This window comes from Cololabis saira, chromosome 18 (assembly GCF_033807715.1).
Source record: "Cololabis saira isolate AMF1-May2022 chromosome 18, fColSai1.1, whole genome shotgun sequence".
NCBI classification, from domain to species: domain Eukaryota; kingdom Metazoa; phylum Chordata; class Actinopteri; order Beloniformes; family Belonidae; genus Cololabis; species Cololabis saira.
Genome location: NC_084604.1, coordinates 8,213,419 through 8,229,888, shown reverse-complemented (window position 1 = coordinate 8,229,888; position 16,470 = coordinate 8,213,419). Strand labels below are relative to the sequence as shown.

The 16,470-nt window shown below is 41.0% G+C and overlaps 1 protein-coding gene across 6 annotated transcripts in view; it reads right to left on the bottom strand.

Annotated features, from left to right (window-relative positions):
* enah (ENAH actin regulator) overlaps window positions 1-16,470 on the bottom strand; it is an 89,974-nt gene that overhangs the window by 22,572 nt on the left and 50,932 nt on the right. For all 6 annotated transcript variants that reach the window (XR_009770469.1, XM_061707389.1, XM_061707390.1 and 3 more), the window contains 2 exons: window positions 10,849-11,189; window positions 4,377-4,519 (listed from right to left, as the gene is read on the bottom strand). Coding sequence is in view for 5 of the 6 variants with exons in the window: in XM_061707389.1 (XP_061563373.1) it covers window positions 4,377-4,519; window positions 10,849-11,189 (484 nt within the window). In the remaining variant the exon portion in view is untranslated. The remainder of the gene's footprint in view (window positions 1-4,376; window positions 4,520-10,848; window positions 11,190-16,470) is intronic.

The window sequence follows — 16,470 nt, the reverse complement described above, 5'->3', positions numbered from 1 at the left end:
GAAGGTTGGCAGTGTGGACGAAGGAGAGGCATGATTGAAGTCACCTGTAATTAAGACGAGGGCATGTGGATGCTGTGTTTGCAGCCTGCTTACACTGGAGTTTAGGACATTACGGGCTGCGTCGGCATTAGCAGAAGGAGGGACATAAGCAGCTGTCACGATAACATGCAAGAGTTCCCTCGGCAGGTAGTATGGCCTCATGCTAACAGCTAACAGCTCAATGTCCACACTGCAGAGTTCCTCTTTGATAGTGATGTGCCCAGGGTTACACCATCTATTGTTCACAAACACAGCAAGCCCCCCTCCTTTTTTCTTACCACTCTCCCATTTCCTGTCTGCCCTTATCAAATGAAATCCGTCCATAGTGATGATGGAATCCGGTGTTTGCTCTGTTAGCCAGGTCTCCATGAACAGCATCATGCTACATTCGCAATATTTCCTTTGGTGCCGTGCTAGCGCTGTTAGCTCATCCATCTTGTTTCCGATGGATCTCACATTCCCGGTGATGATGGTGTGGAGTGTCGGCTTGGAGCGCTTGTTCTTATTCCGGCACATAACACCCGAGCGACTCCTCCTCTTCAGCTCGGGGGGAACGTCGGGCTTGTAGTTGGTTAGCTTCTCTTGGCTACAGAGGGCTAACAGCTGTTCACGGTTGTATACAATGGAGCGTCTGCTTCCTGTTGCTTCGGTGTTTGCTGGGATGATGAACCAGGTGAAAAATAGCAGAAATAATAGGGCCAGCTTTTGCAAACATGATGCCGCCCGGTAAAAAAACACGCTTCCACAGAAAACAGGACCAAAAAATAGTCCACAACAGATAGGAACGAGACAAAAAAAAAATACATAGGCCTACGCTGCAGGGGGACACCAACATGATCCACTGAGCGGTGCCCATCACCTCTTCTTCTCTCCTCTTCTTCTCTCCTCTTCTTCACTTTCCTTTCCTCAGATCAGCCCTCAATTATGAATTAGAAGTATCTCATAACCACAATTCTTCTCCTTTGTGCTTGTTGTGCTGGTCTGCCCCCTCATTCTCTCTTCTGTGCATGTTTGCAGGCCGGAGGTTCAGGAGCTGCATCCCGATCTGCAGTCCAACCCTGACCACCTCAGTGTCTGCTGTCTACATCTGTTTATAGAGTCATCCCTGTAGCGCACCCGCTAACCATTGTGTCTGTGTCTCTCCTTTCTCTGTTCTTCATTCTCTCTGTCTGTTCTCTCTTTTCCTGCTCTGTCCAGCTGGTCTTCAGCAGGAGGGTCCCGCTTTATGGTCCAGGTTTCTTCCCTCCTAAAGGGGAGTTTTTCTTGCCCCTGTTTGGCTTAAGGTTTTTCTCCCACTAGGGGAGTTTTTACCTGCCATTGTTTATGTAATAATTGCTCGGGGGTCATGTTCTGGTCTCTGGAAAGCACCTAGAGACAATTTATGTTGTAATAGATGCTATATAAATAAAATTGAATTGAATTGAAAAATCATAAACAAGCAAGACTGGAATTTTTCAGAATGCATATTAAAAATCCACAAAGCATCTGGAAAATGAGACAAAACTGGGACTGGGACATCTGTATGAATCTGTACAGGGTACGGTGAAACCCTTTTCACTTTCTAGAGCATAACGTGCTGCTTCAGAAAGTTTGGCCTCAGTCACGTGTTAAGGGTTCTCAAGCAAGATGATGACTGAAAAAGAAAATACAGCTAAAAACACGTAAAAATGGCTCAGAACAAAAAATTTGACTTATCTGAAATGGTACTCTATTTCTCCTGATCTAAATCTCATATTTGGAAGAGCCAAAGAAAACAGTCTGGAAAAGGCATAGTTCAAATCTAAGCTAGGTGGAGCAATTGATGAGAAGGCGACCAAAATGCACATCTACAGGTGCAGAAGTCTCATTGAGACTTACAGAAATCACTTGTTTGCAATAACTGCTTCAAAATCTTGATGGGGCCATCCTTTCTGTCCAGACAAGTTCCACTAAGTCAATATTTATTACATGATTATTTATTATTACATTCATCAGTTTCAAGTTACTTCAATGACTATGGTGGGGTGTTCTTTTTCTAATGGAAGGGTCCCAACAGATATTTCCACGTGTTATTTTCGGCTTTAAGCTTCTTCAGATCTCCTGCAACAGAGCCTGCAACAAGAGATTCCTATTGCCCACAGCTATGACTATTTATAATGACTCTGAAAAAAAAACTTAAATAATGACAGTGACTGCAACATATATTGTAACTTACTTTTGGTGAATATTAAGCATTACTGAATTGATTTGAAACTAATTAAATTGTATGTTGGTTGTCCTCCCTTAGTTCCAGCACAATGCTACATTTTCAAAATAGAAATGGTTAGGATCTAATGCACGCTGCCAAGCAGTAGTGTGCAAAAGTCTTAGGCACCCTTAATCTTGTTGTTTATCCAAGTTTAAATGACCATCCATATTTATTTTTCAGACTCTTTGTTAATATATAAACAGAAATCACGGTGATAATTCGACAATTGATTTGTCGATTATGGGCAATTTTTTAATCAATAGCCATCAGAGCATGTGAGCGGAGTGGAGCGGCGAGAATTTCCGCTCCTCGCTCACAAAGGTTGTCATCGCTCTGCTCCTCCCTCAAAGTCGCAAAACGCCGCTCCACCCATAACCGCTCAGCGCTCCAGTAACACTGCACCCCGCTCCGCTCCACGCTCCGCTCCACGCACCGCTCCAAAAATGTTTGCATGCATATAAAATGCACATGTTTACCTGAAGCCTTAGATCTAGAGGTGGATGAGAGAGAGAGAGAGAGAGAGAGAGAGAGAGAGAGAGAGAGAGAGAGAGAGAGAGAGAGAGAGAGAGAGAGGGAGAGAGACTCAGTAAAGTTACGTTCCTTGCAGCCAGTCACGGAGCCGAGAGAGGAACAATTACGCAGAGCCGACATACGTTTTAAAGTCCAAAAAATAGATATTTACTGACAAGAAAAAATAAGAAAATAATTTCACCTAACGGAATTAGCTGGTTTAATACACTTTTGTTTATTAACCTTTCCCGAAACAATTTTTCATTCACTGTTCTCCTCCTATTTTTATACTTTCAATGTCTAAAAGAACTAAAGAAAAACAACAATATTTTCAGAATATAAAATATTTATTTTAAACAACACTGATAAAAGATCTTAAGGTGCAAAACACTCAAATTAAACGAATATGGCAGGCATAAATGAACGTTCTGTTTGCAGGCTTAACAATAAGGCTAAAAACCGAACAAAACGTGCCTTTTAAAGTGCCTAAATCAAAGCCTGCATTAACTGAGCTGGATCGGGACATTTTACTTAAAGTTCTTTTGAGTTCACTTTCAAAAACACCAGTTTGGCCAAAGTCGGGGGCTTCAGACTCATGCGGTGGTTTGTGGAGAGGAGACCAGCAGCAGAAAACACCCTCTCGACACTGGCAGAGCCACTTGGGATGCTGAACACAGTGCGTGCTACTTTTGCCAGGCGGGGGAAAGATTTGGTGTTTTCTTTCCAAAACCGAATAACATCTGCGTCGGGGTTCTGCCGGGGGGATGAGAGGTACATTTCCAACGGAGGGGTAAAGGAGCGAAACTGGAGCGGGATGACGCCCCGCTCCACCCGAATCATCCTAAAAAAAAAACTCCGGCTCTGCGCTCCTTTCAAAATTCGCCGCTCCCCTCCGCGCTCGCTCACGCTCAGCTCCGCTCACATGCTCTGATAGCCATACAAAATCCTGTGACTGACGCTAAGATAATATGTCTCTCAATTCCACACATCAAGATGATCTGATTGGTTCAGCTTTACATTTATTTTTCCCCATCTTCAAGATCCCAAAGGAAATATGGATGCCATTAAAATTTGGATAAAAATATGATTAAGTGTACATTATTAATTTATTTAAGTATTTACTTAGTTCTTTACAAATCAAAACAATCAATACAACAAATTTCACACAACTGAATGAAAAGGAGCAGAAAGAGGAAAATCTTGTATAAATCTGCCCCTCTCAGATAAAAAAATGAAACAAAAATACAGTATTATGAAACAACGAATCCATTACCTTGTGTATCATAGCAATTGATTTAGCTATTTTTGTTTGTAATACCACTAATATGTGACTTCCAAGATATATATTTCATCAATAATAATACCCAAAACTTAATTTCTCCTACTTTGTCACTACTAATACCTTCTATATCCAATGAAATGTCCGTATTTGTATTTCTATTACTAAATATACCTAAACCTTTGCTCTGAAAATGAGCAAATTAAATTAACAAAATATAAGAAACCATACATTTTTTGAATAGGATTCAGTTCTGCTTGTCTAAAATTGGCAGGCTTTTTACAAACTAGATTAAACAGCAAATGATGATGATTTTTTTACCTCCTGGCCAGCAAGGCACTCATCTCTTCCATAAGTCCTCCTCCTCCAGACAAAGGACCATTCCCTCTCGTCTCAGATTTGGCCCCTGTGGCACCTACAGTTGACAGCATGGGTGCTATGAGAGCTGCTCCTGCATCATCAGTCTGAGAGGAAAATAAGAGAGAAGTATTCAGGAATAGGTTATTGCTGTTTTCGACATATAACTTATATTAGAAGAGTCATTTCTAACAAATTAATCCCTTTTGATTAGCAATGGAGTGTTGTTACTTCTTTGATTCAATTTATGTTTGCCTTGACAAGATGAGTCTAAGGCTGCTTTCAGACCTGTGGCCCGTTTGTTTTGTTCCGATTCAGGGACTAAATCGATATAGTTGTTTCGTTTTTCGTTTGTGGCGTTTGTGTTCACAAGGCAACCGTCTGTAGCGGTTCAAAGCGGTTAACAAATGCCATGCGCAAACCAACTGTTCTCTCATTGGTCAGAAATGAATGCGGAAGGAGGTTCCTCTTCCGTCCATCCATCCATCTTCTTCCGCTTATCCGTTCCGCGGTCGCGGCGGCAGCAGCCTCAGCAGGGATGCCCAGACTTCCTTCACCCCAGACACTTCCTCCAGCTCCTCTGAGGGGAGTCCGAGACGTTCCCAGGCCAGCCGAGAGACATAGTCTCTCCAGCGTGTCCTGGGTCTTCCCCGGGGTCTCCACCCGGAGGGACATGCCTGGAACACCTCCCTCCCTCGATTTAACGCGGTACCATAAATCAGCCTTAAGTCAGACAAGTGTTGCGCAACGCGTGAAGACGCATGAAAGGCAAGTTTGATTTTCTTTTCTGTTCTCCTGTTCTACATGTAGCTGAAAAGCTTAAAGTAACTAAAGTAACATATTTTTTATTGTCTTAGAGTAACTATAACGGGATTACCCAAATTACAACCATAACGCGGTACATTACTACGTTACTGGCGAATGTAATCTCGTTACAGTAACGCGTTACTTTTGTTACTTTGTAACGCGTTACACCCAACACTGCCCATAATCTTCCCATGTTTTATAATGGGGAGGATACCAGATTACCTATTAAGCACAGATGATCAGACGGCTCTTTTCACATTTACTCTAAATCCCAAATTATAACCCCCAATGTCCTAAATGTGACATCATTGAGTTCGGGAGAGACCTTTGGCTCGTATGCCGCAAAAACTTTGCCGACACCACTTATCATTTAGAAGATATGAGCTTTTGTTGGGAGGCTCCAAAGTGGTTATAAAGTGGTCAAAAGAGGGAGACACAAGTACCTCTTTTCCACCAAACCGGTTCTGGAGCTGGTTCGGAAACAGAGCTGGTGCTGGTTCACCTTGCGAACCAGCTGAGAACTGGTTAGCTTTTCCATAGCTCAGGGTGCTATGGAAGCCAAGTCATTACGTCATTGTAACAGCAGTTATGTCGCTGCAAACGTCAGTTACGTCGCTGCATTTGCATTGGCCTGAAAATTGAAGCAACAACAATGTAATTGTCAGGGTGCTTGTCAGGTTGGAGGACCCCAGTTGTAGGAGACCAGGGGGCAGGAGTTCCAAAAATGATGATTTATTAACTTAAACAAAATCAAAAACACCGCTGAGCAGGATTGCAAAAAAAACAGCTTAAACATGATCAAAAGTACAAAAACGTGACATTTCCTTGTCCAAACACGACGTCGTCTTTTCTTTTTTGATTTATCGGCACACAGAATGGCACAAATTGCCAAGGCAGCGCGTTTGTTTTTGCTGAGCATCTTTGGTGTCTCCCACTTCCGGGTTCCTCCTCTTCTTCTACTTCTTTTTGACGTTGCAGTTCCAGTAACAGAAGTCTGACGTGAGGATTATGATCGTATAGTGTGAGCAGACGGGTCGCATCAGAGCATCGGGTCGTACAGTGTGAGACCATAAATCGTGGGCTGTGAACTTTTGAACTCAGCGATCTAGTCGTGCAGTTTGAGATGGGGCTGAATCAAACTATTTAAAATATCGCACAGTGTCTGCCCAGCTTAAGCGGTTCTTTCCTCTGGCCCAGCAAAGAGTTGACGCTCCCTTGGAACCGTTTTTTCTGGCCTGGAGCCAGTTCTTTGTCAGTGGAAACAGAAAGCCGGTTCCAAACTCAGCACTGGCCCAGAACCAGCCCTGGAACCGGTTTGGTGGAAAAGGGGTAAAGGTGCTGCAGCTTCTGTCGTTACCATGGCGACTAGTTCTTTGTTCTATAAAGAGAGCTGGCAGTGCAGCTACTGTGACAGTTGAGGAGACCAGACTTACAACTTATCCTCCTCTCTTCAAATGATCTTTTCATTTTCAGCTGCGTTTTCTTCTTTTCAGGTAATCTTCATCTTTTCAATGTTTTTTCTTATATTCTACTACTCTTTCTGTTATATAATTTGAAGACTTTCCAGGTTTTCTGAGCTACGTTTGACCATTTTCTCCACATTTTCACCTGATTTCAGCAATCTCTACTTCCCCTCTTTCTGCTCCTTTGATTCTTTCTTCTTCTTCATCATCTCCTCCCTTTTATTCCCCCTTATGCCTCCTCTTCTTTCTCTTAATTTTTATTTGGATACTTTCCAAGTTCTTCAGCACACCCGAAAAAACACCCGAAAAAACACTGAAACACTGAAAAAATGTTATGGATTGACCCATTTAAAAAAAAAAAAAGTTTTGTAGTTTTAAAATATTAACTTTTAAATTTTATGAACAATTCATCGCTAATAATGGATTTAAATCGCAGAGCCTTCATACATCCTTGAGAACATGCCAGCACTACAAATACAACCAGAACCAGAACCACCTGAACAGAACCATCTCAAATCGGACCAGATCCACCCAAAACAGAACCACCTGGGACTGAAGCTGAACCACCCTAAAGAAAAACAGGGCAGAATTCATGTCCGCATAATAATAGATAATAGGTAGAGATTTAGTGTCTTCTCCCGTCCCGCAAGAGAAATGTCCTAGACAAATCCATCCGATTTAATGTTAACATGATCATTGTGGAGTTTGATGGATAATTGACAGTTCATTGGTCACCTGACCCAAAGTTAGATGCAAATCCATCTTTGTCATAATCGCACACGTTCCGTGCACGCATCAATTATGTGATTGAGGTTATAGCAACGAGAGTAGGCTGTGAGTGGCTCAAATAACACTAATAAATAACAAAAAATAAACAAAGTTAATGAATGAAAATAATTAATTTAACAAATGAATCACTTGGCCATTATATTGCAGTAGAATTTATCTGACTTTGGAAGTCATGGCTTTTATTAATGGTAACAGATGTCAAACAAACCCTACTTTTAGTAAATTTGTTTTTAAATTTGCTTGATCTTTTTATATTGGCTTTCTGATGTTGAGATGTTATTTATTTTATTTAATGCTACTGCCTATTTTATGTTAAAATTTTTTAATATCTAATAAATGGCTCAAGTTTTGTCATGATAACCTACTGTTGTGGACTATTCATCTCCGGAAGTATGTTATTGTCGTTATGAGTAACGTCACTTTATCAAGCCTTTTCTATTAGTCCACACTACAAAATAAGTACTAAAAAAAGTGAACCTATTGGTCAAAACAGAGAGATAGAAATATGCGCTGGTATCGGATCGGTACTAAGGCTGTGGTATCGGTATCGGATCGCAAGTGAAAAAGTTGGATCACAGCATCCGTATTAGTGAATAAAGAATGTGAACATCGTGAGCGCGTTGAGTATCCAAGAAAAGTACGATATAAATCAAATCCATTATTATTATTAAAATCAGCCAAATTTCTAGAAATAAGAAAGAAAGAAAAAGAAGAAAAGCTTCCCTTAGTACTCCCACAATGGGGAAATTCTTTCTCTGCATTTAACCCATTTTCTAGTTGAACTAGTAGCAGTGGTCTGGGGAGCGCCCGGGGAGCAGTAAAGGTTAAGGGCCTTGCTCAGGGGCCCAACTGTACTAACTATTGGTTGCAATCCAGGGGCTTGAACCCGGGTCCTCCAGACTCCAGCCCTCCTCTGTAACCACTAGGCTGCCACTCGCCAAGGTCTCTGCATTTAACCCATCTCTAATTAGACTAGAGAGCAGTGGGCTGCCATATGAACGGCGCCCGGGGAGCGGTTGGGGTTGAGGGCCTTGCTCAGGGACCCAGGTGGCCTCAGGGGCCCTAGTGGTTACGTCTGTAACCACTAGGCTGCCACTCCCTAAGAGCAGCGTCATCCCAGATGGGATGAATGCCGTCTCTACTAATCAGACCGGGCTTCCCCCAAAATGTCTTCCAACTTTCAATAAAAGCCACGTTGTTTTCTGACCACCACCAAGACCAAGCGTCGACAAAGCAATGACATGCAACTAAACCACAGACTGTATAAAACAATGGACAAAGCATAAGGTCACGTGACCCATTGGTTTCTGAAGGTTTTGAAGCCCCTTTCTCTTCTTCCGGGGTGCAGCTATGTTGCCTCGGAAGCTCCTTTAGCCTAATCCCGCCGAAATATCTGCAAAGATGCTGTCAGTTGTTTACAGCAGGATATACCGTTTAACATGTCGATTCGATGGCAAAATCAAAAATGACTGTCATGTCATGTTTACCTGAGACTGAGACAACAGATGGTTGCTATGCTTAGTGTGGTAGCGTGACGATTACTTAGGAGGAAGTAATAGTCGCTGTCAGTCAATCGGATTAAAAATTAATTTAATGCCTTATATAAACTCTCCTGGCACGATTTTGATCATCATCTAGACCAAAACAACAAATACTAAGACCAACAAATCATCAGAGACTAACAGACGATCATCCAACTACCTGAATCAGTTTCATTTCCTTTAAAAATGATACAAAGGGAGTGAAATGCTTCACACATTAAAGGGCAATGATGCTCTAATTTTATGTATTGATCAGATAAATGTAAACTTTATTTCAAAATCGACAATGGAATTGTATTTTTTACTTAAAAAGTTTAATGAATTAAAAAAGTTTAATTCATATTTTAAGACTAAGAATATGAAAATATGTATGCATTCTGTCAATAAATTCCTAATACCAATAATAATAATTATACAAAGTGTGAGATTTACATACCCCTATATGAAGAGCCAGCCATTCAATGCAATGATTTGTATAAACTTCCCCACTCACTGGTTACATTTCGAGTGATGTCACATTTACCAATGACTTGTTTTTGCCATGTATGAAATGATTATTGCTTTGCTGCTTATATGAAATGCTTGTGTAATCACTTATGCTTGTGTGATCATTTTAGCTAGTCATGTTCAATCATAACAGGACAGAAGCGGTTCCTGAGAGAGCTCCGAAAAAGTCCAAAAACAAAGACTTCTTATATTTTTACGTGACTTCACAAAGTAACAAGTCCAAAGTTGCTTATAATATGTAGAATTGAATAAACCTGGATTTTGAAGTGAATATTCTGAAGGAATATCATGTCAACACTTTAATCTGAATATTGTCTTAGATTAGGGTTATTATATAAGATATGGGGTTGATTTAATAATCATGGATACTAATTGCTGTTTCTTACCTACTATCTCCAATACTCATTGGTTTCTAGGTGATTTGTGTTACACTTGTATCTCTATTTAAAAAAAAAAAACCCAGCAGTTCCACTTGGAATGTAGCATTGCTGATGTGAGCATTATGAGAGAATCGCCATTGAATCAGTGACAAGATGTGACAGATGTGCGTGAGATCATGAATGAACATGGTACAAATAACTGAATGCTTTGGTGACGGTGATTCCATGTCATTCTGTATGAGGCTTATTTGTGACAGCTGTGTGTGTATCAACAATAAGTGGGTTTCACTGAAAACCAGCCAATTACTTAGTGATATTATACTATTGACTCATATGCAGGGTTCATACACATTTAACCAACACATTTCCATGACTTTTCCATGACTTGGCAGCAAGTTTCCATGACTATACATGACCTCTAAAACATCAATGTATGAATGAAATATAGGAATAAAACTACAGTATGTAAAAAGTCACCACAGTGGAGATCTAATGACAATTGTGGTTTTATACAAAATAAACATTTGTTTAAACTAACACTGATATACCAGCAATATGTTGTAGTATATGTAATTTATAGTAATCTAATATAACTGTAATAACTGTAGGAGAATGTGGTCAATCGACGAAGATGCTAGGCACGTCACGCGTAAAAACGCGTGAGACTTATTTATTGATCAATTTTAAATCTACCTTATTGGCTGTTATTACTAAATGTTATCATTAAGTGAGAAAAATAAATTCCATGACTTTTCCAAAACTTTTGGGGTGAACTTTTTTTTTTTTTTTCCAGGCCTTGAAAATGACATTTTCTAATTCCATGAGTTTTCCAGGTTTTTTCAAAACGTACGAACCCTGCATATGGTTCAGATATTACAACATATACTGTGCAGAAGTGCAGACATGAGTTGTCAGGGCTTTGGTCAAAAATAGCGCAGAACTTTCTCACCCATGGCACTTTGCGCAGCTTGGCTCCAACAAGAGCGGCAGCGAAACCGGAGAGGGGTCGGTCCTCCGCAGGAGAAAACAGTCCAGGAGGAAGAGGAGGTGCTGGAGGAGGTTGTGGGGCGCCGGGAGAAGGAGCTGGGCCTGGTGGAGGAGGGGGGGTCTTGACTGCAGTCAGAGACAGGGGGAGCGGAGGAGGAGGGGGTGGAGGAGGATGGCCAGCGGGGATAGTGGGAGTGGCGGCCGGGGCGGTGGTTGCAGCGGTCACAGTGGAGCCGGGTGGCAGCGGCGGAGGTGGAGGCGGAGTGGGGGTGCTCAACCCCGCGCTCGGCTGCAACACGTCGGCTAGAAACATGGAACAAAAAGGGGTGGATGGGTGAAGACAGGGTGTAAGAAAATTAAACTCAAAATGACATGCAATATGTTGTTGGGATTATAAGAAAACAGAAAAAAGACAACAGAAGGATTCATCTATGACTATACAGGTACGCCACTGACTTTCAAAATACTTTATGAATTTACAATGCTCAAGACTGAATTCACTTTTGGATAAAAAACTAAATTATATTTTTGTTTATTCTTCTACATGTCTTTAAAAATTATTTTAAACTATATGTCAAAGTAATAAAAAAAATGTTAATATGAATTAAGCTTTGCTTGCACCAGTTAGTTTTTGTTCTGCCACTAAATGTGTAAAAGTAATATGTTAACATTTTGGGAATTAGCTTATTGGCCACTACTTCCAGCACTTGATAAGAGAATAAATTGCTCTATTGTCTTGACATCCAATAAACCTGTTGGACAAAGCCATCACTAGAATTGTCATTGGATGTGGATTAATCTAACATAAATGACAATATTAGACTTCCTACTAATACAAACATGTTCTTATTTGACATGTTGTGACGTGCACATGTACAGTGTGTAGAAATTACTATAAAAAAAATCAGATGCAACAATCTTAAAAACACATATATGAAAATCTATACAGTATACAGTAGGTGTGTTTTCATTAGCAGGGATTTAGGTTAAACCCGCTAAACAGGAACCTCTGACAGAGCCGACTCCACAGCTCCTACTCCACTACACTGCAGCACCACAGAAGAACAGTTGACTGAACAAGTAAGACAGCTGAACATGATGTGGCAGTATTGCACATTGTTTCGCAAACAATGCAGCAAAAGAAGCATGTAAACATGTTCAATTTTTTCAATTCAATTCAATTCAATTCATATCAACACAAATTGTCTCTAGGTGCTTCCAGAGACCCAGAACATGAGCCCCAAGCAATTATTACATACACAATGCCAGGTAAAAAGAAGAAACCTTGAGCAGAACCTCCTGCCAAAGGCGAGCTGGGCAGAACAGGAAAAAGGAGATCAGACAAGGAAAATGAAGAACAAAATGTATGTTCCTTACAAATGTGGCACTATTTAAAAGGGGAAAAAACACTTCCAACGCAGCAGTGATCAAAGCATGTGCAGACCAACTTGCAGGGATCCTCACAAAACTCGTCAATCTCACCCTGACACATGCCTCTGTCCCTACATGTTTGAACGCTCCATCATCGTCCCCATCCCCAAGAAAACGGCCAACTTCAATGATTGATGACCATGACCTCTGCTATCATGAAGTGTCTGGAACGATCAGTTTCTCAGCACATCAGAGACTCTCTTGCTCCATCCCTCGACCCACACCAATTGGCTTACAGGGCAAATCAGTCCGCTGAGGATGTCATTGCCCTCACATTCCACACAGCACTGAGCCATCTGGAAAACAGCAAGAGCTAGGTGAGGATGCTTTTTGTTGACCACAGCTCAGCCTTTAACACAATCATCCCAGACATTCTGTTCCAAAAACTTCTGGAGCTACAGATCCCACTCCCCACCTGTCTGGATTAAAAGATTTCTGCTGAGCAACCCACAGTCATGGAGACTCGGCTCTCACCACTCCTTCACAGTCACACTCGGCACCAGATCTTCCCAAGGCTGCATCCTAAGCCCCCTTGTATACATACAATTGCTCTCTGACTCACCCAACCAACTGCATCATCAAATATGCAGATGACACCACCGTGGTTGGGCTCATCTGCAACAAGGACAAGATGGAAAACAGGGCCGAGGTGAAGAGACTGTTGCTCTGGGAAATAACTTGACCCTGAATGTCCAAAAAAAACAAAGAACTCATCGTGGACTTTAGCAGAAACAGACGGGATCACAGCCCTCCTGTCATATATGGAGAACAGGTGGAAATCATCTCCAACTTCAAGTTCCTGGGCACCCACATTTCTGCAAACCACTCATGGACAATACAAAGGCCTTGGCGAAGAAAACTCAACAGCAGCTAAACTTCCTGCATGTCCTTAGGAAAATCAATCTGGACACGAAGCTGCTGCTGACCTTCTACCACCCCTCTGTGGAGTTTACTACAAGTTTATTACAACAGAAGTTGTCTCTAGGATCTTTCCAGAGACCCAGAACATGACCCCCGAGCAATTATTACATAAACATAACATAAACAGTGGCAGGTAAAAACTCCCCTAGTGGGAGAAAAACCTTAAATCAAACAGTGGCAAGAAAAACTCCCCTTTAGGAGGGAAGAAACTTTGAGCAGGACCTGGCTCATACGAGGGGACCTCCTGCCGGAGGCCAGCTGAGCAGAGCAGGAAAAGAGAAAACAGACGGCACAAGAAGGCTGTGCAGAGGGTCATGAACACAGCCCAGAAAATCATTGGTTAACCTCTGCCCACTCTGGAGCAGCTCTCCGCAGCCCGCTGCCTCAGGTGGGCCAAGGCCCGGTCAGGAGTCCCCTCTCACCAAGCACACAGACCCTGCCACCCCGGACACAAGCTGTTCCAGACTCTTCCCTCTGGCAGGAGGCTGCGCTCCATCAGGACCAAAACCTCACACCATAAAAACTGTTTCTTTCCGTCTGCAGCTGTCCTCATCAACAAGGCCCCGGTCCCCCCTCTCCCCCGTCTACCACAGACTGCCCCCCCACCCCACTCTACGTTACATTAACGTAAAGACTCCAATCCTGACCTTATGCGTCACATTAACGCACATCCTAGGTCACCTTTGTACAGACTCATTACTCCGGCACTTTAAAACCAACTATATTATTTGTTCTTTTGTATTGCACCAATCACCACAACAAATTCCTTGTGTGTGTTAAACAACTTGGCAATAAACTTCTTTCTGATTCTGATACCGGCTACCATGTGGAACACGCTACAGGTCAATCTTATTCACACCAAAAGACTGAAAAATAGCTTCTTTCCCCTGGGCCATCAGAACGGCAAACAATCACAGACTCATATTGTCTCAAAAGTGCACGCTTTCCTATACCCCCCAAAAAATATACAAAGAGATTTTACTTTAGGTATTACTTTAAGTATTACTTTTTAAACATTATTATTATTCCTTGTTTTTCTTTTTGTAGGGGGTGCATTCTAAGATGTATTGCCAACAAACAAAACTAATCTCCCAACCACAAATGTCTTTATTTTTTGCACTAAGTTTAAATAGTATTTTTGAGAAGTATTACTAGCTCGTCTATTATACTCTATATCAAACTCTGTTGACATATAAGAGTGTTGCTGAATGCTGCTTCTCATATTTCAAAGCTATTTCAACACAAAGGAAATGTGCATGTCACAACAAGTGAGCATAAACAGTTTCGAGTATTTTGGACGTTTACTTTGTCACACAGGCTAGGAATTTCAATCGATTTCCAGTGAGGGGTTTCTGGATGCACAGAGAACGGTATATACTCTCCTCAAACTAAGCAAAATAAGCAAACTTTCAAAATGTTGTTATATTTTTTGAAATGCAGAATGGAATTTTCAAATGAAATATAGCATGGAATACTTGTTAAGTATTTCAGCGTATCTCATCACAACTACAGTTATTATTACATGCATCGCAAGAGAATAATGATGGTGTTGGGCAGTTTGAAACAGTTTGAACAGGTAATGATTTTCCTTTAACTTTAATTTACTATATTTTACTATATTTTCTCACGTCTCATGTATAATCAAAGCAATATACACTTACCAAGGACCATGATAAAATCCATAAAATACTATGATATACAAAGAAGATAACTTTGTTTGAAATCTAACAAACTTTTAACTTAACAACCGTCTCAAAAATCATAACAATAATGACTTGGATACCAGAAGGGATAACATTTGTCTTTCCAAAATAAAAGATCAATTCAATTTTCAGGACCTTCATACCCCATTAATATGGTTGATATAAAACCAGCTGTGCAATCTTTTCTGGCCACATGTCCTTGAGCTTTACGGCTTAAGGCTATTTGAAAATCTCCCCAGCCCATACAGTGTCAGCATTCTGCTATGACAAAATTCAGGTTAAGGGGTTTACAGTTACATACTGACAAACGATTAAGAATCACAATTAATAATTATACAAGGGCTTGTTAAGAAATCAAATTAATAAATCAACACGAAGTAGAAACATTTTAAGAAAAACTGATAGCAGAAAAACAATTAAGCCAAAAGACTGAAAACTTCCACTGATTTCATACAAAGTTGAATCAATGACTGCGTTTACATGCAGTCAATAACCCTTTTAAAACCCGAATATTGGCAATAACCCGAATTTGCACGGCCATGTAAACACCAATAACCCCTTTGAATAACCGGAATTTTCTCATATTCCGGTTTTTAAAAACCCGAATATGACCCCTGGGTTACTCCTTTTAAAACCCGAATATTCGGTCATTTAAACGCCTAACGGGATATGCCCATGAAACGGAACATGAATTTGTTTTCTGCACATGTTCTGTTCACAAGAAATCCTGGTCTTTTGAGTCCAGGAAGTTCTTATAAACACGGAGAAACACAAGACCAGGAGGAGACTAATCACTTCATAAATGTAATGAAGGATATGAACATTTCTGCATTTGTAGACGGTAGAAAGTACCGGGATAGAAGATTTACAAGAAGGTGAGAGAAAAGTTGCGCGAAGCAGCATTTGTTTTGGATTTAGAGACAGGAAGAAGAAGCGGAAATGACGGGAATTGCATCATGACGTTCTCCGTGCGTCGCTGGTTTGATCCAGATATCCCAAATGATTAATTACCATGTAAACGGAATATTCCCAATGTTTCAGTAACTGGAATACTAGAAATAACCCGAATTTTGACTGCATGTAAACGTAGTCACTGATCTGTAACAAGACATGATTTTCAAAGTGTCAGGCATGCCATGCTAAATCACCAGATGCATTTTGTATCTAATGGACAGTCAGCAAAATATTTCAGCAACAAGCACATGAGCATACAATGGGGAAAACAATTAAGGCATGCCCAAGCATTAGTGACTACTGCACCAAGCGATCATACAGTAGTAACTATAGAACTTTTATCAGAGTCAGAAAATTTGAATTCAGGTTACTGCAGCCAAGACTGAAACATTTTCTGAGGTAAAACTCCTACCAGACTCACTTTTTCCTATAGCTAGTTCAATGACAAGGTAACATTTCAAACAGCATTCACTATCTCCCTGTTAGTGTGTGAAACAAAGGTCATGAAAGGACGTGGAAGGAGAGCCATCAACGAGAAAAGAGAATAGAAGAGAATCCAGACTGTGGAGGCCTTA